The sequence below is a fragment of the Ursus maritimus genome, unplaced genomic scaffold, assembly GCF_017311325.1.
Source record: "Ursus maritimus isolate PB19 unplaced genomic scaffold, ASM1731132v1 scaffold_13, whole genome shotgun sequence".
Taxonomy (NCBI): Eukaryota; Metazoa; Chordata; class Mammalia; order Carnivora; family Ursidae; genus Ursus; species Ursus maritimus.
This window is the reverse complement of record NW_024423675.1, coordinates 26,265,491-26,290,732: the sequence shown is the minus strand read 5'-3', so window position 1 is coordinate 26,290,732 and position 25,242 is coordinate 26,265,491. Positions and strand designations below refer to the sequence as shown.

Genomic DNA, 25,242 nt, shown 5'->3' with positions numbered 1-25,242 from the left:
ATGGTACAAATCATATCATTTCTTATCTTTCTCCAGTTCTGGCTTGGGATTTAGATTTCTCAGGTCTGTTAGGAAATTTATCATTTACCGTCTGCTTTCCAACTTCTACAAATTGTGTCGCTTTCTCCTCTCCTGTTCTCTATTTGCTTTATGATGCGAAAAAGGTCCTTTGCTTTGTTTTATTGTGGTTGAACATGTACTTTCAAACCAACAGTTTTAACCAGAGTGCCTCTTTCAGTTGTCTTTCACCGCCAATAATCATATTTACCAACATGAATTTTAATAAGTGTAAATTATTCAATCTCAAGTTGGAGTGGGAACATAGAGGATCTGGAATAAAGGTTTAGATTTTAAGAAAATAAAAGACTTATAGAGAGAGCTTCATCATGCATCTGCAGGGAGAGGTAGGCAGATGCTCGCTGGGATAAATGTGCTTATGAGGCTGGAAAAGTGTGGAATTCTGTTGGTATGAACAGTGGCAAACAGATTTAAAGTTAAAGAATGTGGACTCATTTTAACTTAGTCTTCTTAGATTGCGTATGAATTGAATAGGAACAATCATCTCATCAAGAAATCTTGAGTAGAGCTGGGAGCTGAGAATGGGGTTAGGATTGTTTTGATTTTTGAGAGGAAAAACATCTGGTTTTGATTTTATGCACTGCCCTCTCTCCAAGTGCTTTTAAGTATCTTTAAAGATGCCTAGACACACGATGATCTGGTCTCTGTGAAATAAAGTATGGTTTAATGAAACCAGAATGTATCCGTCTACTTGCTTGGCCATCGAAATAGGTTGCCCCACAGCTTGACCATATCTCAGACTTGAGTTTATTCAAGTTGCTATTTTTGGATAGACTCTGTGATTTAAGAATATTATGAAGTAAGCCAAGCAACAGTTGATTTTCCATCTGCCTCTGATTATCTGAGGTAATGTTTCCCAAACTGTGTTCTGTGGAATATCAGAAACACAAATTGCTGGAGGATACTCCATGAAAACAAACAAACAACTTTTGTCTTTTCAATTTCGCTTCTTTACTATGTGAAAGTAAAATATTAAACATATTTATATAATTGCTTCTCTTATTCTATAATCTGCCTTTAAGAAATGCAGTGCCATACACAAAAGATCAGCAAATAACATGAGGTCACCTGATTTATGAACACATGTTTTTCAAGTCCAGGAATGATAATGTATTTATCAAACTGCAGATTTACTATCTATCGATATGTACCTTGTATGTTAAAATTTCAAGAAGCATTTGTCATATTTTAAAATTTTTCATCCCAATAAAATTTTTAAAATATTTAATTTTTCTCAGTTGTTTTTATCAGCTTTATTGCTGTTTTGTGGCATTTAATAAGATAATTTTTTAAAATATATATATATTAAGATTTTATTTATTTATTTGAGAGAGAGAGACAGAGATAGTGAGAGAGAGCATGAGCAGGGAGGAGAGGGAGAAGCAGGCTCCCCGCTGAGCAGGGAGTCCGAGGCAGGACTCAATCCCAGGACCCTGGGATCATGACCTGAGCTGAAGGCAGATGCTTAACTGACTGAGCCACCCAGGCGCCCCAGATAGTGGGTTGTTTTTTTTTTTAAGTCTTCAGAAGGCATAAAATCACACTGAAAAGAAGAAGAAATATGATACAGAAAGGTACATGACCAAGTGCTACAGTGAGTTTGAGAAGTGCAGTCATAAGAGTTCAGAGAAAGAAGTTACTGAGGACCGATGACATTGGGGGATGCTTTGAGTAGGAAGTGTGATTTGAAAGGGGGCTTGACTTACATCGAAAACCGGGGATGTACTGTATGGTGACTAACATAATATAATAAAAAATCATTATTAAAAAAAAAAAATGAAAGGGGGCTTAAAAGACAGAGAGTATTGTGCACACTCTTACCTGTCTCACTAGTATGCCAAGAATGCAAGGCTCTGACTGCTTTTTACCCAGGCCATCTCTCAGGGTGTGTTTGCAGTAAGCAACATTAAGAGATGAAATAATTTCCCTCATAGACAACGAGCAGGCTTGATTACTACTTGCTGTAAAACGGTGGTGCCCCAATGCCTGGGGGGTTCAGTTAGTTAAGCATCCAACTCTTGATTTCGGCTCAGGTTATGATCTCCAGGTCGTGGGATCAAGCCCCCCATTGGGCTCCACGCTCAGCGGGGAGTCTGCTTGAGATTCTCTCTTTCCCTCTCCCTAGACCCTTCCCACCTGCTCTCTTTCTCTAAAATAAATAAATCTTTAAAAAAAAATGGTGGTGTCCCAAGCTCTGTGCTCTCTCATATAACATGATCTACTCAGTGTGATGGAATTTGGAGGTGATTAGGTCATAAGGGCAGAGCCCTCATGAATGGGATTAGTGCCCTTATGAAAGAGAGCCCAGAGAACTCCCTTGCCCTTTCTACCGTGTGAGAAGGCAACTATCTGTGAAGCAGGAAGTGGTCACCCACCAGACACTGAGCCTGGTGGTGTCTTAATCTTGGATTTCCCAGCCTCCAGAACTGTGAGAAATGTTTCTGTTGTTCATAAGCCACCCAGTCTATAATACTTTGTCTCCAGTGACTGAGCTGTTAATCATAGTATTATAAAGACTCCCACGTTTGGTAGGTATTCTCAATATATGTTTGGATGTTTCTTGAATGACTGAAAATGAATATATTAAGAAGTTGATGGTGAATATGAGGGCATTGTTTGAATGGAGCCTGAAACTTGACAAGGAGAATCATTTTAAAGTGATCCACGGAATTTTTCCCCCAAGGCTTTCAAAACCAAACATACATAATCATTTTGATTAGAAACAAAATTATACACACACACACACACACACACGTATATGTAAATAAAAGTTCTATCATAAAATCCATCCCAAAAAATTCATTCCTAGAGTAAATAAACACAGTTTTTAAAATATGGCAAATACAAACCTTATTTAACCTAAATTGAAAATTAATGAAATCCAAAAATTATCACCACTATTATGCTATTGGTTCTATTTCTATTTTATTTTATTAATTTAAATTCAAGTTCGTTTACATATAGTATAGTAGAGTAGAATTTAGTGATTCATCACTTACGTATAACACCCAATGCTCATCCCAACACGTGGCCTCTTTAATGTCCATCACCCATTTAGCCCACCCCCCACCCACCTCCCCTCCAACAACCCTCCGTTTGTTCTCTATACTTAACAGTCACTTATGGCTTGTTTACCCTCTCTGTAGTAGTGCAGTTGATATTACCTAGCAAACTGGAATATGTCAATGCTCTCGTGCTTCCAACTATTCCAAGAACACATCTTGAAGCAACACTAGGGCATGCAGACTAGAATTCAAATACATGAAGGGTCACTCCAGCATTGCTCCTAAGGGCCAGAAACTGAGAACAAATCAAATGCCCATCAGTAGTTAAATGGATAACTGGGTTGTGGTATATTCATGTAATAGAATACTATCCAGCAATCAAAATAAATAAGTTGTTCTAGACATACCATGGATGAATCCATCAAATAAAAGCAAAAAAATGATAAAAAAAAAAAGAACAATTGTTAGAGAATTGATTAGAGAATGTTCTCATTCATATAAAGTTCAAAAACAGACTAAACTAACCATTAGTAATTTAGGAATACACACATAGGTGGTAAAACTATAAATAAAAGTAAGGAAATGATCACCACCACCCCACCACCACACACACCACTTTTAGGCAAAGAGAGTTAAGACTGTAGAGTGACATTTGGAGCAGGTGTTTCCTGGGGTGCTGGAGAGGTATTCTTTCCCCTCTGTGCTGGTTCCATAGATGTTTACTGTGTAATTATTCTTTAAAATGTACACAAATGTTTCATATACTCCTCATTGTGTTGGCTATCCCACAATTTTTTAAATGACAATAAATTGCCTAATCTTATAGAAATTTCTTTCATTTAGGCGGTTTTAATGTTTTGTTCCTTACGGCAAAGGATCTTGACAGACCGTATCCCTTTTATGATTCAGTTCTCTTGCCTTAGATAAGAATGTCATATAGTCAATTCCACAGTCCTTACATTGCAATTCACAAAAGAGATTTTGTAAGGTGGCAATAAAGAGGAAGAGACAAAATAAGATCGACTAAAGGCTTAGCTTGCAGGGCAGACCCAGGGTTTGGCACATGGTAGGCACTCAGTGGGAGTTTGCCACTGACGAACGAGGCAGTGGCGGCTGCAGCTGGGGCTGACTCAGGGAGCATTTCTCCATCTTTTGTCTTAGGAAGAGTTCTTTACAATAAGCCACCTGGTAGATAAGGTGTTGTGAAACTTAGGGGTTTCGAGATGTTTTCCAGCCAGAGACATTTGTGTAGGGGGCTAAGTCTATTTGCAGATGCTCCCTCAGGTCTTGCTTCTTTAATTGGTTTGTTGAGCATTGATATATCTATATATGGCTTTGAATGGAGCAAAGACACCATGCCTATTCTTATTATGCTCTGTAAATTGTATCATCTTGCCAGACTCAACACAGTGCAGAATCATCTCTTAGAACAATATGGTTGTTTCACAGCAAATATTATTAGCAGGGGCCGTGTCTGAATCTCTTCTAAAGTTAAGCCTTTAAGGCAGCATAAAGCCAGGGTGATTATAAAGAATCATTTGGTGAGCCAGCAAATAAATACAGTTGGCCCTGAACAACATAGATGTGAATTACACAGGTCCGCTTATATGTGGATTTTCTCGATACAGTACAATACTGTAAATATATTTTCTCTTCCTTAGGATTTTCTTAACATTTTCTTTTTTCTAGATTATTTTATTGTAAGAATACAGTAAATAACACATAGAACATACAAAATACATGTTAATCAACTGTTTATGTTATTAAAGCTTCCAGTCAACAATAGGCTATTAGTAGTTAAGTTTGGGGGGAGTCAAAAGTTATACATGGATTTTCGACTGTGTGGGGGTCAGCCCTTCTAAGCCCCAATTGTTCAAGGATCAACTGTATACACCGAGTTTAGAAATGCCTGTGAGCCCATGATGTGTCTATATGGAGCCAGGCTCCTAGGAGGTAGTATGCCCTACCAAACAGTGGTAACCACATTCCCACCATGAAATAACTGCTGTGTCCCGATATCACTATGTTTATTCAAAGTGGTCTCAGCTATCAACAGTTGCCAAGTTCCTGAATGAGATGAAAAACATTAAGGGTCACTAAGGACATCTGCATCTTTTCTGCTCACGACGGCATGTGGACTAAGAAGGGAAAAACCTGGCCCAGTAAGAAAAACACCAAGTGGCTACTTCGAACCACGTGATCCAGAAAGGCTCAGTCCCCTAGCTCTAGTTCCGCCTTGCACTGACTGTATGACCTTGGACTAGCAATGTCACCACTCTAACTTTCAATGCCTCACTTGGAAGTGTGAGTGATGTGTTTCACGGGTATCCCACGAACTTGCGAAAACGAAATGAAGGAGACATATAAAACTTCCTGTTGAGTGCAAAACCCTACACTTTTCTAAGTGTTCTTTTTAATCTTTTCTAATTATATAGTTAACATTTATCATTCATTACCAAAAAAAAATTGAAAAATCAAAAACATATGAGGCTTATAGAAAAAATCCTCTGCCTCATATATTAGTCTTGAGAATTGGCCAAATTTGACAAATTTATATACACTTTATATATTTACTCTATATGAATGAGTGTGTATATTTGTATGTGTATTTTTTAACAAAAAAGGGGATCATATCCTACTAATCAGTAGAATACTGTGCGGTATTTTTTATGGGGGAAATTGTTATATATGGACATAGAACAACAATATTTTATGTGAAAAAGTTGCAGACCCACATTTAGAGTACGATAATATTTGTGTAGACACAGAGTACATGGCTTCCTCTGGTAAAAATATATTGCAAAAGAGTAAGGTACTTTTTACTTCACACAGCTCTCTACCATTATCATATTTTCCCTTAAGTATATATACTTTAACAATAATTAATACTGTGTGAGAGGAAGTGGGGCATAAGTCAACAAAATGGAGACTATACTATTGAAGATGGACGGACAAATGGCAGACCAGGGTGGAGGGGAATACTGAAAGAGGAGAATATACAAAAGAAATGGGAAAATGAAATAAAGGAAGCAAAATGAAAGTAAGCACGCTACAATTTTCAAAATTATTCATTAGGAAATAGAAAGAAACTGGTCATGCAGTTTCTGCCACCAAGTTTCTTGTAATATAGGACTCAGCAACAGGATGTTAGTTCTGCTGACTAGTTCTTTTAAATGATCCTGGGCAACAAAGGGCACATAGAGGTCAACACAGAGGTCTGTCGAGAGAGGAAGAAGGGCTGAATATGACCAGTGCTCAATTCCTTTACAGTTTATAATTTTCATGTGTTCTTTCTAAAAATACACAAAAGGGGCGCCTGGGTGGCACAGCGGTTGAGCGTCTGCCTTCGGCTCAGGGCGTGATCCCGGAGATATGGGATCGAGCCCCACATCAGGCTCCCCTGCTATGAGCCTGCTTCTTCCTCTCCCACTCCCCCTGCTTGTGTTCCGTGTTCCCTCTCTCACTGGCTGTCTCCATCTCTGTCAAATAAATAAATAAAATCTTTAAAAAAAATAAAAATAAAAATACACAAAAGACCATAGATTTGGGAGATGTTCACAAATGACCATCTAAAGTCCTCTGGTATTGTCAAGCAACAGAAGTTTGTCTACAGACGCCATTGCTCTCAATAAATCTTTGCATCCTCTCCATCAACAAAGCCTGTCATGTCTATGTTCAAAATCTACTTTGAACCTCTCTATTTCTTCTGTTTTTATCACCGTCAACCCAATTCAAGTTCACTCCCACCTCTTTTCACTGCAGTGGCCCCCTGATCAGTCTCTCCATTTCCATGTCGGCTCTCCCTCTTCCCCGCCATGCTTTTTTCCACAAGAATATCAGAACCAATCTTCCTAAAATGCTCATGGCATGAAAACCAAACTCCTTTGTATGACTTCAAGGAGATGCATGACCTGTCCCTTGTTTTGTCTTTCCCAGTCACCCTTAAGGATTCGAACTGTGCTAACATCTTTCTCACTTCAGTCCTTGCCATGCTGTTCTGTAAACAGAAGTGCTCTGCTATTTTTCAGGTTTCAGTTTCGCACAGATTTCCCCAGTCCCCTCCCACACTCTAAATCAGGTCACAGTCTGTATTTCTATATTTATTTGTACGGGTTTTATCAGACTTCCATACTCTGTCGAAGCTATGTAATGACTGTACAGGGGTTCATAACATTGTCCTCTCTACTTTTGTGCATATTTGAAATTTCCCATTATAAAATGCTTTAAAAATTTCCCTCTGATCCTGCAAGCGAAAACCAACAGTTTTGCATGCAATTATCCTGGTTTTTCATATTTTGTATTTTTTTATTTTACTTTCCTTTTTGTGATAATTTTTGGGGTTTTTATTTAATAACTGCATTAGAGCCATAAAATGCCAGTATTTTAATGTTCCAAACAATGTGTAATCTGCAAGGCTGGTAATTTGAAATTAACATAGGATAACCTAAGAGAAAGGTCAGAAGTTCATTTGTTCTTTCAGTTTTTGCTACTGAAGTCTTATTTGACAGCGTTAGTATCCAGTGAAAAAGACCCTAGACTAGGGGCATAAAACTTCCCACCTAGTTCCAGTTTGTCACTTTGAGTGAATCACTTGACTTTGCTTCCTTTGTTATAATTAATATAATAATAGGTAAAGTTCTAAATTTTTTATTTGATTTACAATTGTTTCCACAATTTGATAAATCAAAAAAGGAACAGTCATAAACAACACCAAAGTTCTTTTCTTTTTTCTAATGAAGTGAAAACTCCAAAGACCTTTCCCCATATTCATTAGTAAGGACATAACTCAGGACTAATGTTCATGCCAGGTGTATCTACAAAGCCAAGAACAGGAATCACTGCATCTCCTTCGTTAGATCTGATACTATGACTCTTCTCTTTCCTGTTAACGTATTTATGCAACATACTGTAGTACTGCTCCTTTGGATTGAAAGTGTATAGGGATGAAATTTGCTGCCAGTCTTTAATGGTGGGGGTGTTGTGTTCCTTTGGATGTGAGCCCTCGAAGAAACATTTGATATTCTCTTTTGCCAATTCTGTTGCATGCTCTGTGGCCTGAGTTTTAAGGATCTGCTGCTCCTGTTCCAAATAGATTTTCCAGAATTTCAGCTGCAGGAAACTCACTGGAGATAGGCATCGGGAGACAGATGTAAAAATCAGAAGGAAAATGATGACGACTGCTATCAGGATCCAGCCCAGCACCTGAGGAAAACACAACGAAACAGCAATTTAGTCACATTTTTTATAAAAAAAAAAAAAGTTTAAAATCCTTTCCCCCCCCAGGTTTTTATTTATTTATTTGAGAGAGAAAGGTCACGCCCGAGAGAGAGCGAGAGAGAGCGCTCTCACGGGCAGGAGGGAGGGTGAGAGGGAGAAGCGGACTCTCCACTGAGCAGGGAGCCTGATGGGGGCCTCTATCCGAGGACCCTGCGGTCATGACCTGAGCTGAAGGCAGACGCTTAACAGACTGAGCCACCCAGGCGCCCCAAAATTTAACAATCCTTACATAGAGTTTGAACTACTCACAGTGATGATGATCAAACAACAGTTTTAGGTCTTAGTCTCTTAAGAGAAAGAAGTGGCAGTAAGCTCCCAAACCCTCGGCAGAACTGCTGGACAAGTCACTTTCCAAGTCATGGCAAGGGCCCAGAAAGGGGCCTATGTATCCCTCCGCTAGAATTCAAAACGTGGAATTTCGGCAAATCCAATGAAACAAGCATTCATTTTCAAGAACCTCTGAGCTGTACATGCCCAGAAGCAGTGTGGGGTGGTGGCTTTAGAGCCAGGACAACCCATTTTATTCTAACAATTCTGCCTTCTTCTGGCTGGACAAACAACTTGGCCCGGACAAGTGGTATCAAGAGGATCCTGTAGGGCTGGAGGTAAGGCGCCTGGCGCGGATCCCGCCCGCGCCGCTCTAGCGGGTCTCCCGGGGTCCTGCGTCTGGAGCCAGGGCACCCCGCCCGCACCTCCCCGGCCCCTCTCCCACCCTCCCGACGGCGGCCCGCGCCTGACCTGCGACTGCGCCTTGAGCTCCTTCAGCAGCGCCTGCGCGTCGGACGCCTGGGCCTGGCCGCAGGGCGCCAGCGGCAGCTGGGCCTCGCAAGTGGGGTCGCGGCCCCGACACAGGCGCCGCGCCAGGGGGCCGGTCCCGGTGGCGGCGCACTCGTAGAAGGCGCCCCCGAGCAGCGCCACGGACACCCAGGTGAGCGGCGCGACGGCGGCGGCGGCGCTGAGCTGCGCGCACACCACGGCGTCCCGCAGCGCCGCGCCGCAGCTCCTCGAGCGGGCGCCGCGCGCGCAGCAGCCGGTCAGCAGGCGCCAGGTGCGCGCGTTCAGCACGTAGCCCAGCAGGAAGAGCGCCAGCGCGGGCACCAGCAGGAAGACCAGGCCGTAGGGCAGGTTCCAGGTGGTGCTGCAGGGACACTGGAACACCGCGGCGGAGAACACGCGCTCCCCGCCCGCCGTCAGGAGGGTCACCAGGCCGTAGCCCAGCGCGCTGTGATGCTTGAGGTGCAGGTTTAGCACCGACTGAAACTTCTCCATGGGCCTCCTACCGCCGGGGGCGCCGTGGACAGGCCTGGAAGCTTCTGCGTCTTACCCGCCCTGCTCCTCCAACGGTTTGGGGGAGCTGAGGTCTAGGGCTTTCTACCCTGTGGGGCAGCAGCTTCCGGACAGGGGAAAAGGGCTTCTCGGGCCTCCGTGAGCTTTCGCTTTATTTCCAGTAGACCCACTGTGGCTGACACACCCTTGGGCCTCTCAGGATCACTGGTGACTTCTCTCACGATTGAAGAACTTGATTGAGGATAGGCCCCACTCCGTGGTTACCTCTGTTTACACCCAACTGACAAGAAACCAGGGGACTTTCCATACCCTTCCTGATTCAGTGCAGCTGCCCAATGGAAAGAGTACCAAATGTTACTTGGGTAAACGCAAAACGCCAGATTTTCGCCTATTGCAGCTGCCTTCCTTCCTAAGCCAACTCTTAGACCCAAACGATTACAAAAAAACTAGCCAGTTACAGGAAACTTTACTCAAGGACAAATTTCTGGTTTCTCTTTCATAAGCTAAATCACAAAAAAGCCCAGCTCAAGTTCTAGGACCTCCATGATCTTCTGTCCCCTTCCTGTCCCCCTTCTGGACAGAATCACCAACCACATTCACACTGACTATTCTCTCCTCCGATCTCCCATAGAGCTTTAGACTGAACATATTGTACTGGCTTCTGCCTCTTTTATTCCCCCAGGTATGTCCTAACACTGTCAGTACCTGGACGACTATCTGGTTTTTACTCAGTGACCACCCAGTTGTTCAGAGGTGGGTGGAGAGGCAGGGCTGACATGGTTATTCAAAAAACACTAATTGATCCCCAGAAGTTCAACCTACAGCTACATCAAACTACCATGTTGTTTCCTCCACCTTCACTTTCCTCAAAGCAGCATTGCTCTGACTCAAACTGTAACCACTTCTGCAAATCTGAGCCTTACTCTGTGTGGCGTCAGAGTGAGGTGAGCTGTACTTGAAAGAACATAGGCTTTGGAGGTGCATCGTGTCTGTGTGTGTGTTTTTAATAAGTTTGCCCTTCTGAGACTCTGCATTCTCATTTGTAAAAGCAGGATAATAGTTCTCACTTTTCACGATTGTTGAGACAAGTAGATTGAGTAGTGTTTGTACAGCACATTTTCACGTAGGCTGCACCCATTAAATGAATGTTTAATGTGAGGGATTGCCTCTTATCTGCAACATTGGGAATAGACAGCAAATAATTGTGCATGATTGAAGAATCCATATCAATGCTCAGTTTTAGACCAAGGGTTATATCCGGTGACTCAATGATCCTCCACTAAAGAGAATTAGTGTGCCCTTCGTGGTCCATCTCGTTACAAGGACGGTGTCTGGCTATGGGTCTGGATGGGCAGGTCACAGTGAACTGGTTACTGCCAGCACTCATCCACCAAGTTTGTCTTATTGACCCGGGAAGAGTAAGTAGGCTCCAGAACCACATGAATCGTTAGAGAAGGGGAAAGAGACGTATTATTCTTTCCTTTTCTTAGTCCAACTTGCCTTCCTAGCTGCCTCCCACTCCCAGTGCCTGGCACAAAACCACCATTCTGTAGCATTTTGGTGAAAAGCTCTTCTCTCCGTGTGAGTCCAAACTGTCACGCAGGACAGCTGGGGGCCCTCCTCTCTGAGATTAAGCTGGGTACTGCCAGGCTTCCTGTAAACTTGCAGCAAAGTTCCCTATTTGAGGCAGGTCATTTCTGCTTTATTCCTACATCTCAAAAAAAATTTTTTTTTCTTCTTTTGTCCCTCAGCTGACTCTGCCCTCTTACTGCTAGACTCTTCTTTACTCCCACCACACATCTCCTGAAGGTGTTGCCTCCCTGCTCCACACTTTCTGTATACCATCATGACAAAATCCCACTGTATCCACAGCCTTTATGCAGATGGCTTTATGCAAATCTCCCTTAACTGTCACCTAACTAAAATGTGCCCTTTGGTCCTCTGGAGTAACACATTTCTCAAAACAAGGAGGATTGGCTGGCATTCTCCCATTACAATGTCCAAACCCAGGCTTTTCCATTATTGTCTAATAGTTTATTCTCCACTGAGGCTCAAGCTATTCAGCACAACCTCCTCCCCCACCTCACTCCGGCCATCTGTTCATTCCCTTCATTTATTAAGACTTTTGCATCTGGTGATGGCTTTCTTTTTCTCCCTAGCTCCTGTTATTTTATCAAGGATTTGGTTTCAAATATTTTTAGTTACAGAAACGTCCATCTTGTCAGTCTCCTATCCCAGCTAGAGTAATTCATCTGTTAACAGTTTATTAATTCGTTCATTTGTTTAATCAGTTATTCATGTAAATGTTTCATAAGCCCCCAGAATATGATAGGAATCTATAAAGGTGCCTAGTATTATTGGGTAATAAGGAACAGGACAAACAGATACCTTCCTTTCATTGAGCTTATATTAGTGAGGATAGATAATGAGGAAGAAACTCATCGAAGTTATGAAAATTATTAAAATGGAATCATGTGGCAGAGAGTGTCCTGAAAACGCATTTGTAAGGAGAGGACGTTTAAGGATAAATGTGAATGAGCAAGGCTCTGGGGTGCAAGGGAACTTGGCAGTCTGTGGTTGGAAAGCAAGCCGGAGTGATGGAACGTTAGAGGCGAGAAGGAAGTTGGCACATCACGAGGGCAGAGCTGCAGGTGGAAGGTCAATTTAGGGGCTCTGTAGACCAGAGTATGTGTTTTGCCACCCTGCCCCTGAAACTCATTACAGACTGAGCTGCATCCTGACCTAGTATCCTATCAGCTTGTGTCTCTAAATACTACCTCCTGGGGTTACCACCACTGTGCTTCCCCAATCATGGATCTCCCAGATACCAATGATCACTCTGTACTTAGTACAGGTTACCATAATTGTGAGTCTGGGTTCTGCCTGCCAGTCTGAGTTTTCTCCCAGGACCAGCAGATGAGTCTGGTACCCAACATCTACCCCTGTCATCACTGAAGCAGTGGGTGATTCTAGTTCTGAGTCTATTGAAGATTGCTCAGCCCTTTATATCCAGCCCTGTGTGGAGAACACATTGCTGAGAAGTTCAGTACTTAGTGGAAATAGAATAATATACTAATGGTGTGGAGAGGATTCAAGAATTTTTTCTCGACAGTAGACTAAATATTTGAAAGACCTTTACACTTTTGAAAATCTATAATTTAATACCAATTTACTTTAGCTTTTAAAAAATGAGTGAGAGATTCTCATTGTAAGCACATTGGAAAACCAATAGCTATAGGTTTTGTTTTGTTTTGTTTTAACTGTAGTACTTTGTTTCTCAGCACTATCATTATCATTGTCAGGAATTGGTTTCAGAAACCTCAAAAAAAGTTCGTGGAAAAGAAAGGAAGAGGAAACTCTTGAAAGAATTTCACACTGTGAATCTAAGAGTTCCTTGTAGTCATCTTCAAGTGAGCTAGTTCTCAAACATTATTCTCTGTAGTCTTCATGAGAACTCAGATTAATGGTATGAGCCTGCTTGGAATGTGACTTCTAGATTCTAGCAAAGTATCAATCCTGGTCCCGAGACCCACCCGTAAGAATAAAATCAAATCAAAATTCATCTATATTTTAAGATCCACCATGTGCAAGACACAACTTTAGATGCCAAAATCAACAAGTAAATTTAGATCTGACACTCTTAATCTTAGAGAATACCTTTCTGTGCATTATTATTTATGGAAATATATTATTTATGTTATGCATTTGAAAATCTGAACCTGTTATTATCTTAAGATTTTTGAATGTTTATAGAAGTTCTTCCAATGGAAGTATAAAGCAGAAGGAGGAAAAGATCAGACCCTTTCCCTGACACAGGAATGTCATTTGTTAAATGGCAATCCCATGACATTTCAAGTAACGTTTTTACAAATTATTTTTCCCTTTTCTTAGCATGAATTTTCTAAACCTATCATAAAATTTTAAATATTCAGTGATTTATACACTAAAAAAATTATTTTTTTACAGAAGATGATTATTTTAACCCTGAGAACCTAGATGTGGCCACTCTTTGCTGTCATCACTGTTATCATCGTCGTCATCATGATCTCACACCGTAAGTCTATAAAGGTTCTAGTTTTCCTTCCATGGGTTTTTTTTTTTTTCCTTTTTTTTGAGAGTGTAAGCAGGGGTTGTGGGGGGCAGAGGGGGCGAAAGAAAATCATAAGCAGACTCCGTGCTGAGCGTGGAACCCAACATGGGGCTCATGAGATCATGACCCAAACCAAAATCAAGAGTCGATGCTCAACTGACTGAGCCACCCAGGTGCCCATCTTTCCATGGCTCTTAAAACCCATGTCTAGCTTCCTTTCCAACCAGGACACATCAGAATGGCTCCCACAAAGAAGGGTGGCAAGAAGAAGAAGGGTCATTCTGCCATCACCGAGGTAGTGACCAGAGAATACACCATCCACATTCACAAGTACATCTATGAGTGGGTTTCAAGAAGTGTACCCCTCGGGCACTCAAAGAGATCCAGAACTTTATCATAAAGGAGATGGGAACTTCAGATGTACACATTGACGCCAGGCTCAACAAAGCTGTTTGGGCCAAAGGAATAAGAATGTTCCATACCATATATTCCATGTGCAGTTGTCCAGAAAACATAATGAGGATGAAGATTCACCAAACAAGATCTGTACGTTGGTTACCTATGTACCTGTCACCACTTTAAAAACTACAGTTCATGTGGATGAGAACGAATCGCTTATTGTCAAATAAAGGTATAAAACTGAAAAAAAAAAAAGTCTATTAAGAATTTTCGTAAATTACATTATGTTTTTCCATTGATTCAAATTATTTCACAGGTGATTTTAATGTATGCTAGAGCGTCATTGTCAATGGCCACTTACTTATATTTTGCTTCATCACAAGTCCAGTTCCCCTGCTGTCAAATTTGGTTTACTAGTTTGTGAACTATGATCAAAGATTTGGACTTCCAAAGATAATAATAATAAATAACAAATAAGATTAAAGGATAAGAATAAAGAAAAAAGTAATTTAATAGGAGGAAATTTGGATTTCTTCAAATTATAAATGACATTATTGCAAAATCTCAAAAATTCACAGTAACTCAATGGAGAACTTAAAATGTTGTGGAAGATCTTCCCCAAAAGAATATTTCACATGAGGGGTGCCTGGCTGACTCAGTTGATAGAGCACGCGACTCTTGATCTCAGGGTTGTGAGTTCAAGCCCCACAGTGGGTGTAGAGATTACTTAAAAATAAATAAATGAAATAACAAAAAAGAATATATCACATGAAATATGTTGCATATTTAAAACATTCGCATCTATGCAATGGAAGACAAAGTAGGTGCTACGAGTGAGGTGGGTCTGTATGTGCCGGTGTGGGTGAAAAGACAGAGCTGACATGTTAATTGGAAAAGATAAACAAAAACACTGCATGCCGTACATCCGTGTAAGAAAAGAAAAAGAAAATGTACGTATGTCCCTTGCTGATGTGTACGATACTCTGCAAGATTAAAAAATACTGTCAAATGTTTACCTCTGAGAAGTAAGGGAAAGGGTTGTGAATGAATGCAGGGAGAGAGACTTGCTGCATATCTTTCTTTAGTGTTTGTCTTTTTTTTTAATGTGCATATATGTTCCTTCTACAATTAAAAAATACTAACATGAAATGTTTTGATCGAATGAAAAATCTCTGAGAAAGAAGTCCGGGAAGAGGCAATTTCACAGGCTCATTCTTTGTCCTTCCTTGTCCGCACACAGAGCTTATAAGGGTTGCTCCCTGAACCTGAATGCCAACAATCCACCTCTTCTTGCCCAAAGTAATAAATCCTAGTGAGAAACTGACTGTGTTTGAAGAATATAGAAGATAAAGAAATGAAGTGTTTGAGAACTGGGGAAGATGGCAAAAAGCAGTAGGAGGAGAAGAGGAAAAGATCAGATGGAAAGGTGGGATTGGGTGGCATTTATCCAAGTCCTGAGGGAAACAAGATGGAAAGACCCTCTGTCTCCTTCAGAGAAGGCTTCAACTGTGCTCTGTAGGCTCTTCTGTGTACCCACTATTGGCACAGAAACAAGGCAGAGAGGAAAGGCAGGTGGAGAAGAATGGAGGTGGGTGAGTGGTTAGATTGTGGAGCTTTTGAAGAAGGACAGCAGGAAGTTCAGTTTCCAGCAGTTTAGAAACCACCATCTCTTCTTTTAAGTGTTGATCCAGACAAGTTTTTCCTGAGTGTCCAGGAGTTACCTCTTTCGGTCCAGCTTCATTAAAAACCATCTATGTACGGGGAAATCCAAAAAGCCAATAAGTTTGGTGAATTAAGATACTGTTTAATGCAGGCTGGGAACTGCTCCGGACTGAGCAACAGAGTGTTAGGGTAGGGGAAGTGACTCCTAGTAGACAGAATTCCAATTTATCCCAGGATCCCTTTCCTGGGGGACTATTATCAAGTTGCAAGAACAGTAAGAAAAGAAAGGAAACACCTTTAAATAACACTTTAGTTATTATTTTCTTCCCATAGGAGGAGGGAGTAGGGGCAGATATTAGAAAGTGCTTTGAGAGTTCAGTACTGAATTGAAATGGCTTCTCATCTGTACATATTGACTCCTAATTTTCAGGGCAACTAGAAAACCAGGCCAGAGGGACACCGATGTCTTCCAGTTGGAACCTTGGCCTTCTCAGGAACCCCATACTCTCCTTGCTTCAGCTCTGGGGGCTTGATACTCTGCTCCTTTAGGAAGTAACTCTCCGCTCTTTAGGGCTTGCTTTTCAATGACGAACATACAGATCGTCATCTCTGTATCTGTGTTTTTCTCCTCGGCAACATTTGCATCTTGGCAATGTTTGGATAATTCCATAACACCCTGTCTCCAGGGCATTTTCTGTTCCTTCTTCCTGCTCATTACAGACAGTGCTGTGGTCAGAATATGTCTCCCCAAAATTCCTATGTGGAAGCTCTAAGCCCCCAAAGTGATGGTATTAATAAATGGGGCCATTCTGAGGTGCTTATGTTGTGAGGGTGAAGTCCTCATAAGTGGGATTAGTGCTCTTACAAAAGAGGTTCTGGTGAGATCCCTAGCTCCTGGGGGTGGGAGTCTCCCAGTAGCCATTAAATGCTTCAACACAGTCTTGTGATCCACCTTACTGCAAGGAGACAAGGACATGTCATCTTTCCATTTGCTAGAAGGATAGGAATGATCATTAGTTCTACTATAGGTCACTCTTTTGTTTCACTCTTCTTCCCACTCCACCTTCTTCCCAAAAGAAACAAACCAGAAGTCCAATCATGGAGCTCCCAGTCCAGAGTCTGGGTAGTGTGTGGCAGTCTCTACATCAGGTCTTCACATGGCCCATCTTGAGCTACAGAACCATGAACTAACAGTAATAGGTTAATGTGTCCCACACGGGCAGTGCACAGCGGAGGAACAGGGCCAGGACAACTGCAGCAAACACTCCATTCTGAAAGGGAAAAGTGGAAGCCAGCAGCAGGTGCTGATTGACCTGTTATGTTTCTGAAGTTATTCCTGGGCAAATTCCAGAAAGGCCTCTCCCCTGGGCAAGGTGGTTGAAAAATATTCGTTGACTCTCTTGACTCCAACCTCTGGAGGGTCTTCTGTTATCATCCTTGGCCGCATACTCAGTGGGTATATGCCCTTCTGGGGGTGGAGCAGTGTTCTTAGTCCATGTGCTGTTTGTACAATGTTGGAAGGCCACGAGTCCAGTGGGTTTATGATTCCTTTGACAATAAATCTCTCCCAAAATTATTTAGTAAGATTGTTGTCTCTTATTTCAGTAACCTATATTTGCCAGTACTGTTACAGTTCCTTTTAAAACACTGTTCTCAGATCTACTATATTCTTTTGCTTTCTTGCCGCATTCTCTCTCTCCCCCCTAACTTGTATGTATCTGTCTTTCTCTCTTGCCCGTACAGGTACCCTGAGTAAACATGAGATGACAGTTTTCTGTGGGAAAGCTACACCTTTATTTTTATCTTTCTGAGGCTCTTTACCAATTGAATACCTTAATTTTATCTTTGCCCCAAAGTTCCTGAACTTACTCAGAGGTATTACCAATAGGTGTAGAGACGATACTTTTAATTATTTGGCCTTTCCACTGGTTTATTTTAATGGACACTGTCTTCAAGGCTTCCCCAAATTCGCTCTTAGAGTTTGGAGTCTAAAACCTGTCAGGTTTTCCAATTTTGCAAGTCCTCACTTTTCTGAAATATCTCTATTCCTTTTCATTTCCGCTCACAAATCAATTCTTTTTCGAGCTTATAATGTCTTGCCAAAACATAGCCAGGAGCAACCAACACACACTAGAAACATTGTTTTCTAATTTTTTCTCCTTGGGCCACATTTTCTTGAGCTACATAATCTTTCCAAATTAATGCAGGAGTTAGTTTTGTCAGCAGCCAAATAAGAATTGTGGTCCTTCTAGCCCTCCCTTATCGGTTTCCATGCTGCTCACCACGAGACTGCTAAACTAATGCCACATATTTTAGGAAAGGAAGTGAAACTTCCTTAAGAAACCTAATAATAAAACATAGAAAAAGTTATTTCCTCTTGGTTGTTGTCTATAGCTAAAGTAAAAAGAAAAATCCCTCCCTTAATTTATTCCCTTATGTGTGGGTATGGGGAGATAGTGGAGAAATGGGGCAGACGCGGGGAAGATGAGAGAGGATTTTTATCATGGAAGTGTCCTGCATCCAATACCAGTATTTGGTCCGAACTAGTCACCAACCTGCACCAGACTGCAAAGGAAGGGGCAGTACGGTCCTCTCCTATGCATTAAAGGCAAAGAGAATTGGGCAAGCGTGAGCCTGTGAAATCTACCATGTGTTGTAAGATCAGCTTTTTAAATTCCCCCATCCACTCCATCTTTTTTAGCCTCCTGTTTGTCTTCTTGCTACCTATGACAGTTTTATAATCTTCTATTTGCTACTTACTATTTTTTCATCTCCCCAACTAGATTATATGTTTCTTGAAGATGAGAATCATGCTTGATTTAATCCCTTTTTGGTTACACAGATCTTAGCCTAGTGCCCAGGACAATATAGGTGTTTGATGAGTATCTGTGAGTGTAATGAGTGAATCAATGAATGAATGGATGAATGGATGAATGAATGAATGGGAATCAGACTTGGATTTTCTCTTCTCTTACTGCAGAGTCAGCAGCATGTCTCCTGTGTCCGGCTCAGAACTTGAACCCTTCTACAGAGATCATGCCTGCCTGGGCATCTTGGATTGCCAGCCTTGTGACCAACAGAAGGTACATCTATCCAGGAGGAACAGGGCAACACCATGGAGAAGATAGGGCCATGGGACAGGTTCCAGGTACAGCTGAAGGGCCATCTGGACACCCACTCCCAGTCGCTTGCATCAGAGTGACCCCACCACCGTGGGGGGCGGCGGAGCTGCAGGTGCCGGCAGGGTAGGGACTCTCCCACAACTTCCTCCTTCCTGCCCAGTTCAGCTTGTTTATTCAGCAGGCCTATCGGGTATATAGCACTCATCTTCCCCACTACCAGCCCCATTTCTCTACCTTCTTTCCCTACCATACATAACTGAATTTCTCAAGGGAGGGATTTTTCTTTTTACTTTAGCTGTAGACAGCAACCAAAGGCAAATAACTCTTTTTCTGTATTTTATTATTAGATTCCTTAAAAAGGTTTTACTTCCTTTCATGGAAGCAGTGAGCCAAGCAGGCACAGGTTTTGTTGACACCTAGTTTCCAGCTTGGCTCTTATGACTCGACTTTGGCACTCCTCCTGACCTCCTCCAGCCAGGCACCTGACTTCCTTTACCCAGTTAACTTAAGTTCAGCTATTAATGACCCTCTTCTGGCTCTCCTCCTAACTTGGTGACTGTTCAGCTAAGTGTCTTTCCCAGGCTCCTCCTCACAACTATTGATACTGGTACTCACTAAAATTCAATCCTTTCCACATACACTACCTGAATAATCTCCTCTTGGAGCCATCACTGGCTAGATGTGTGACCTTGGGCAAGCTTTCAACCTCCCTGTGCCTTGGTTCTTTCATCTGTAAAATGAAAATAATAGTATTCTATGCCTCCTTGGGTTGTTGTGAAGATTAAATGGGTTGATACATGAAACATTCTTTTTTAAAATTTTATTAAGTTTTTTATTTTAATTCCAGTGGAGTTAACATACAGTGTTCTATTAGTTTCAGGCATACAATATAGTGATTTAACAATTCTATACATTGCTCATCCGTGCACTCTTAATCCCCATCACCTATTTCCACCATCCCACCACCCACCTCCCCCCTGGTAAGCCTCAGTTTGTTCTCTATAGTTAAGAGTCTGTTTCTCGGTTTGTCTCTCTCTCTCTTTTCCTTTGGTCATTTATTTTGTTTCTTAAATATCATGTATTAGAGAAATCATATGGTATTTGTCTTTCTCTGACTTATTTTGCTTAGCAAGCATTATACTGTCTAACTCCATCCATGTTGTTGCAAATGACAAGACTGCATTCTTTTCGATGGCTGAATAATATTCCGTTATGTCTGTATATACCACATCTTCTTCATCCGTTCATCCATCAGTGGACACTTGGGCTACTTCCATAGTTTGGCTATTGTAAATAATGCTTCAGTAAACATAAGGATGAATGCACCCTTCGAATTAGTGTTTTCATATTCTTTGGGTAAATACTTAGTAGTGTGATTCCTGGGTCATAAGGTAGCTCTATTTTTAACTTTTTGAGGAACCTCCATACTGTTTTCCACAGTGGCTGCACCAGCTCACATTCCCACCGACAGTGCATGAGGGCTTCTTTTTCTCCACATCCTCACCAATGCTTGTGTTTCTTGAGACACACGTAACATTCTTAGAATAGTGCCTGGTACATGGTAAATGCTCAGAAAGTGCCATCAATGACTGTTACTCTCTTTTCACGTGTCTTTGACAACCAACTGTATGTTACCATTTCCACATCTTCACCTCCAGCCCCTCCCCTCCTAAGTTCTCAAGAGGCATTTCTGATTGCCTAGCAGACATTTCTGCTTATACGTCCAGCAGTCACCTCAAACCCAAAATAGAAATCATTTTCCCCCCTAAAACCTGCTTCTCCTCCAGAATTTTGCTGTCACTTAAGGCTCTCAGTCTTTTAAGCTAGAAAACTCAGGGTCACCTGTGGGTGCCATTCCATTTCCTGCGCAGCTCCACGCTACCTCAGGACCATCCTTCTGATCGGACCTCTTCTCCACGCTCCCTGACAGTGGACCAGACCAGTATGATCTCATTCCCCACTAGTGGATGCCATACAGTCCCATCAGAGTTAACTTCCTGGAAGAAACCGCAATAGGCTGGAGAAACTGTTCTGCACATGCGAGTAGGACACAAAGTACAAAAGCTCATAGCAATATTGTTTGTGTTGGGAAAGAACTGGTTTTAAAAAGTCAAAGAACAAATATCCGACAGCATCATGCAGGAGAAATTGCAAAATATTCAGACAGGAGAATGCCGTTCAGCAGTTTAAGTAAAGAAATGGCTGCGACAGCAACAGCCAACAAGGACGATGTTACAAACGTGATGTGGGGCAGTGACACTCAAAGACAGAATTTTAAGTGTGATTCCATTTATAAAAACTTCACAAGCAGTTGAAGTGTTATTTTCTGAGGAAGTATATACAAGTCACAGAACGGTAAAGAAAAGCAAAGTAGTGAGGAAGAATCACAAAGACAGTGGTTATCGTCGTTAGGACTTGAATGGGATTACGATGGGGTAGAAAGAAGGGACAGGTGTTCACAATGTTCTATTTTTATACCACAGTGTGAGGTACCGAAGTGTTTGCTTCATAACTATGCTTTATACAGTATGTTTGTTTTAGTAGTTTTCTGACTGTGGGTTATATTTCTCAACTCATAAGGCAGAAAAAGAAAGAAATCCAATCACATTATTTTCCAGTTGGAAACCCCCAATACTCCCATCGTCAAGAGGACAAGTTCCATATTCCCTGTGTAGAAGGTAATAGAAGGGAATAGAAGCTTTTCCCAGTCCTGCTCCAGCCACCTCTGTCCACTCCATCCCCAGCTTCCAACAGCACTGACCCCCTGCATTACCCATACGTATGTATCAAAGTGCTCTTCGATTGGGAGCCTTTTCACTTGCTCCGACTGCTGCTCTGAATGATGTTTCTCTGTTCTTCACCCTTTAATCCTTCGTGCAAAGTCATCTCTTCCCTGAAGCGATCCTCGCAACCCCAGGCAGAGTTAGTGGTCTGTTTCCTTGCTCCCACACTATTAAAAAAGTCGATAACTCTGCAGTAGTTCTCAAGGTGCCTATTGCAACATTCCTTTCCGAAATCCGGTCTCTCCTACTAATGGGGGAGCTCCCAGGGGGCCGAGACCTCTTCGTAGTCATCACAGTGTCACTCGGTCAAGTCAGTCATTCCCCGTCCACACCTCTTCTCACTCCTGAAGTAACCCTCACCACACTGCATGTTAGCTTTCTCTCCTTACAGAGCTGTCTCAATGGATGTCGTGCAATTTTGGGGAGAATTGAAGTGAGGTGGTGTGAAGAACTCAACAGTTTCACAGTGACATTTTCTGAAAGGTTTCTTAGCGGTGGTGACTCCGACAGGTGCTAGAGGGCGCTAAGTCACTGTCGTAATAGGCTCTTGGGCTCTCCGGGGTGTTAACGCTTGACTCGGTCATCTTACAGAGAACCAAAGAAAATTTAGTAAACAAATTATCAGCCATCTTTATCCCGTGAAATAAATGAATATAGTTCCAGAATTTAAGTCTGCCTCTTACTCGAAATTATTTGGGGGCAGAACAATCCAACAGCTGGGTTGATGACATCATAGACTTGTTTTCGTCCCTGTTTGTTTATTCCCCAACCTCGGGTTGGTCCAGCTTACAGTGGGCATGTCAAAGCAGGCAACGCTGATTTTGGTGATGCCTGCCTCTGCACTGAAGCGAGAAATACCAAACAAGGTGTTTCCTCAACTGAAACGAGAGGATTGGGCTAGATCATCTTCAGGGTCCCTTTCAACTCTATCAAGCTGTAATACACAACTCTAGTTCTAGAATGAAACTGGCGTGATCTTCGAAAATATAAACATTCAACCAAAAAGTGACAAATTTTAATCAAAAGTGAAAAATCATTGTTTAAATCTTCCAAACTGGAAGACAAAACAACGGTTCTGTGGTTCCTTCCACAGAATGCTAGTGTTTAAAAAGCAGTGTGAGTGACAAGTGATTGGCTATCTGAAAGAGGAATTGATTGTGAAATATTTTTTAGCCTCTTTTATATCTCCACACCCAGAATTAGTTATTTCAGACGAACCTTTGTCTTCTTTAAGAGAGGGTGATAAAGTAGGTTTATTTCATAAAAAGTATTAGCCAGCCAATTGAAAGCACTATAGGTTTACAATGACTTCATTCATTTCAACTACCTGAAAAACCACAAACATTTATGAATAAGAGCAAAGTCCACATAATAGCACCAAGTTAAGAGATGAATGTGAAGAAATTAGTAAATAATTTGCTTTTATGTTTATGAAGCATTTCTACTTTATAAGAATCGAAGTGACTCACAGTTTGGGTAGAAGATGAGACCAGAAACAAAACGCAGAAGTCTGATTTTGCACTGATGGCATTTCTTATGCTCTCTGTAAGCCGTGCTCCGGGATCTTAAATTGTGACAAGTAGTTGTAATTTCTAAAACGTGGAGATGTCTTTTAGAGGAGGCAGGCTGCGGCCCAAGCAGATAACACAATAAAAATACGGCTTCAGCGGGCGATGTGGTACACGTTCAGAAGGGCATTTGTTACAGAGCGAAAAGCGTGGGGGAAAGAGAGCTGTGGCAGAAGACGGGAATGAGCCCAAGATTGAGCCAGATGCCAAGAAGAGTAAGACAGGAGCAAAGAGAAATGGAAAAGAGGCAGCAGGAGAGGTGCCAGTTCTGTCTGAGGACCCCTCACCCCCAGATGAGAAAACCTCACCCAGTGGTAAATCAGCCAGAGCTGCTCCTGGAATGTGGATGGGCTTGGAGCCTGGAGTAAGAAGGAGGGTTTAGATTGGGTATAGGAAGAAGCCCCAGATATCCTGTGCCTCAAAGAGACCGAAAGTTCAGAGAACAAACTCTGCTGCCTGAACTATCCCATCAGTACTGGTGAACACCATCAGACAGGGAAGGTACAGGGTGTGGGCCTGCTCTCCCACCCACGCCCACTCGGGGTCAACTACGGCACTGGCGATCAGGAACATGATCAAGAAGGCCGAGTGACTGTGGCTGAATTCGACACATTTGTTCTGGGAACAGCCTATGTACCCAGAGCACGTAGAGGTCTGGTGTGCCTGGAGTCCCGGCAGCTCCGGGATGAAGGCTTTTGCAAGTTTCTGAAGGGCTTGGCTCCCTGCAAGCCCCTTGTGCTACGTGGGGACCTCAGTGTGGCTCATGAAGAAATCCACCTTCCCTGCTCCAAGGGAAACAAAAAGAATGCTGGCTTCGCTCCGCAAGAGCGTCAAGGCTTTGGGGAATCGCTAAGGCCCTGCCACTGGCTGACGGTTTGGGGCACGTCTACCCCAACACGGCCTATGCCTGTACCTTTTGGGCCTACGTGATGAATGCTCGATCCGAAAATGTTGGTTGGCACCGTGATTACTCTCTTATCTTGCACTTTGTGACAGCAAGATCCGTTCCAGGGCCCTGGGCAGTGGCCACTGTCCTATCACCCTAAACCTAGCATTGTACCACCTCCCCTAAATTACTTTAAGCCTGGGAAATAAGCCCCACAAGCTACCTTTAAAACGTAACACCACCCCCTCAACTTTTTAAAAAACTGCTCTCTGGAGAAATCTGCGCTGTATTTCCCGTCTACAAATGTGAATCCTTCAATCGGGCTTCTAGTAACACTTAGGTTTCCTTTAAACCCCAAATTTTCTCTCTCTTTTTTGTGTCTCTCTCTTTCTTTCTTTCTTTCTTTCTTTCTTTCTTTCTTTCTTTCTTTCTTTCTTTCTTTCTTTTTTTGTCTATTAAACTTCCTTTGAACTGTCCACAGGTAAATAAAGAGCCATCGGTTCAAAAACATAAAATAAATGAAGTAAAATATGAGGATGTCTTTAAGTCTATCTTTATTTTTAAAGTCTACTTTGACAAAAAAAGTTGTTTTGCTTGATCTTTTCAGTGTCACAAGATTAAACGTAAAAATCGCAGTGAGACTTTAATAGTTTTGACATGATTATGCTCATCACTAGTTTAAATTATGACAATGTGGTATTTTGAACATTTCAAATAATTAAAAGCAAATATTAAGACGTTGTTGTATTTTGAGCTTCATGAAGTTGCCCATAATGATTGCAGGGCATCTCTAGTCCCATTTCTTAACCTCTCTGAGCCCAGCTTCCTAATTTATACGATGAGGCTGTAGCTTGTATCTTCCTTACATCCTTCCTAAATCGGTGTGCAGATGTGTGCAAAATTCTTGCTCTAGGGGCCTCAGTAAGATGGCTGTTATCATCATTGCTAGCCAGCATGCTTTAGCACCATCATGGCATAAACATGGACAGGGCAGTGTTTTCAGGAATTATTGCACATTTTATCAAATAAGCCTCGTATGTGGGCTCTTTATATTCTATCTTAAAAACATAACTTAGTTTGCAGAA

The 25,242-nt window shown here is 41.9% G+C and overlaps 1 protein-coding gene and 2 pseudogenes across 2 annotated transcripts; 2 read left to right on the top strand and 1 right to left on the bottom strand.

Annotated features, from left to right (window-relative positions):
• Positions 1-7,714: 7,714 nt before the first annotated feature.
• CALHM6 (calcium homeostasis modulator family member 6) lies at positions 7,715-10,009 on the bottom strand. Of its 2 annotated transcripts, none has more exons than XM_040627680.1 (2): positions 9,099-10,009; positions 7,715-8,285 (listed from the first exon to the last, which is right to left on the bottom strand). In XM_040627680.1, exons 1-2 carry the CDS (start codon positions 9,627-9,629, stop codon positions 7,854-7,856), a joined length of 963 nt encoding a protein of 320 aa, XP_040483614.1. In that variant the 5' UTR covers positions 9,630-10,009; the 3' UTR covers positions 7,715-7,853. The 2 variants fall into 2 exon arrangements, 1 of the variants encoding a protein (XP_040483614.1); XR_005834342.1 differs by lacking the exon at positions 9,099-10,009 and adding an exon at positions 8,610-9,089 and having other exon boundaries at positions 8,143-8,285.
• LOC121102269 lies at positions 8,827-14,381 on the top strand (annotated as a pseudogene).
• An 8,975-nt stretch (positions 14,382-23,356) lies between these two features.
• On the top strand, positions 23,357-24,691 carry LOC103663537 (annotated as a pseudogene).
• Positions 24,692-25,242: the final 551 nt, after the last annotated feature.

Excerpts from the sequence above, each read along its gene's own strand:
- CALHM6 (XM_040627680.1), bottom strand. The coding sequence starts at position 9,629 with ATGGAGAAGTTTCAGTCGGTGCTAAACCTGCACCTCAAGCATCACAGC. Across the intron at positions 8,286-9,098 it reads AGCTCAAGGCGCAGTCGCAG|GTGCTGGGCTGGATCCTGAT; the intron begins GTCAGGCGCGGG and ends TGTTTTCCTCAG.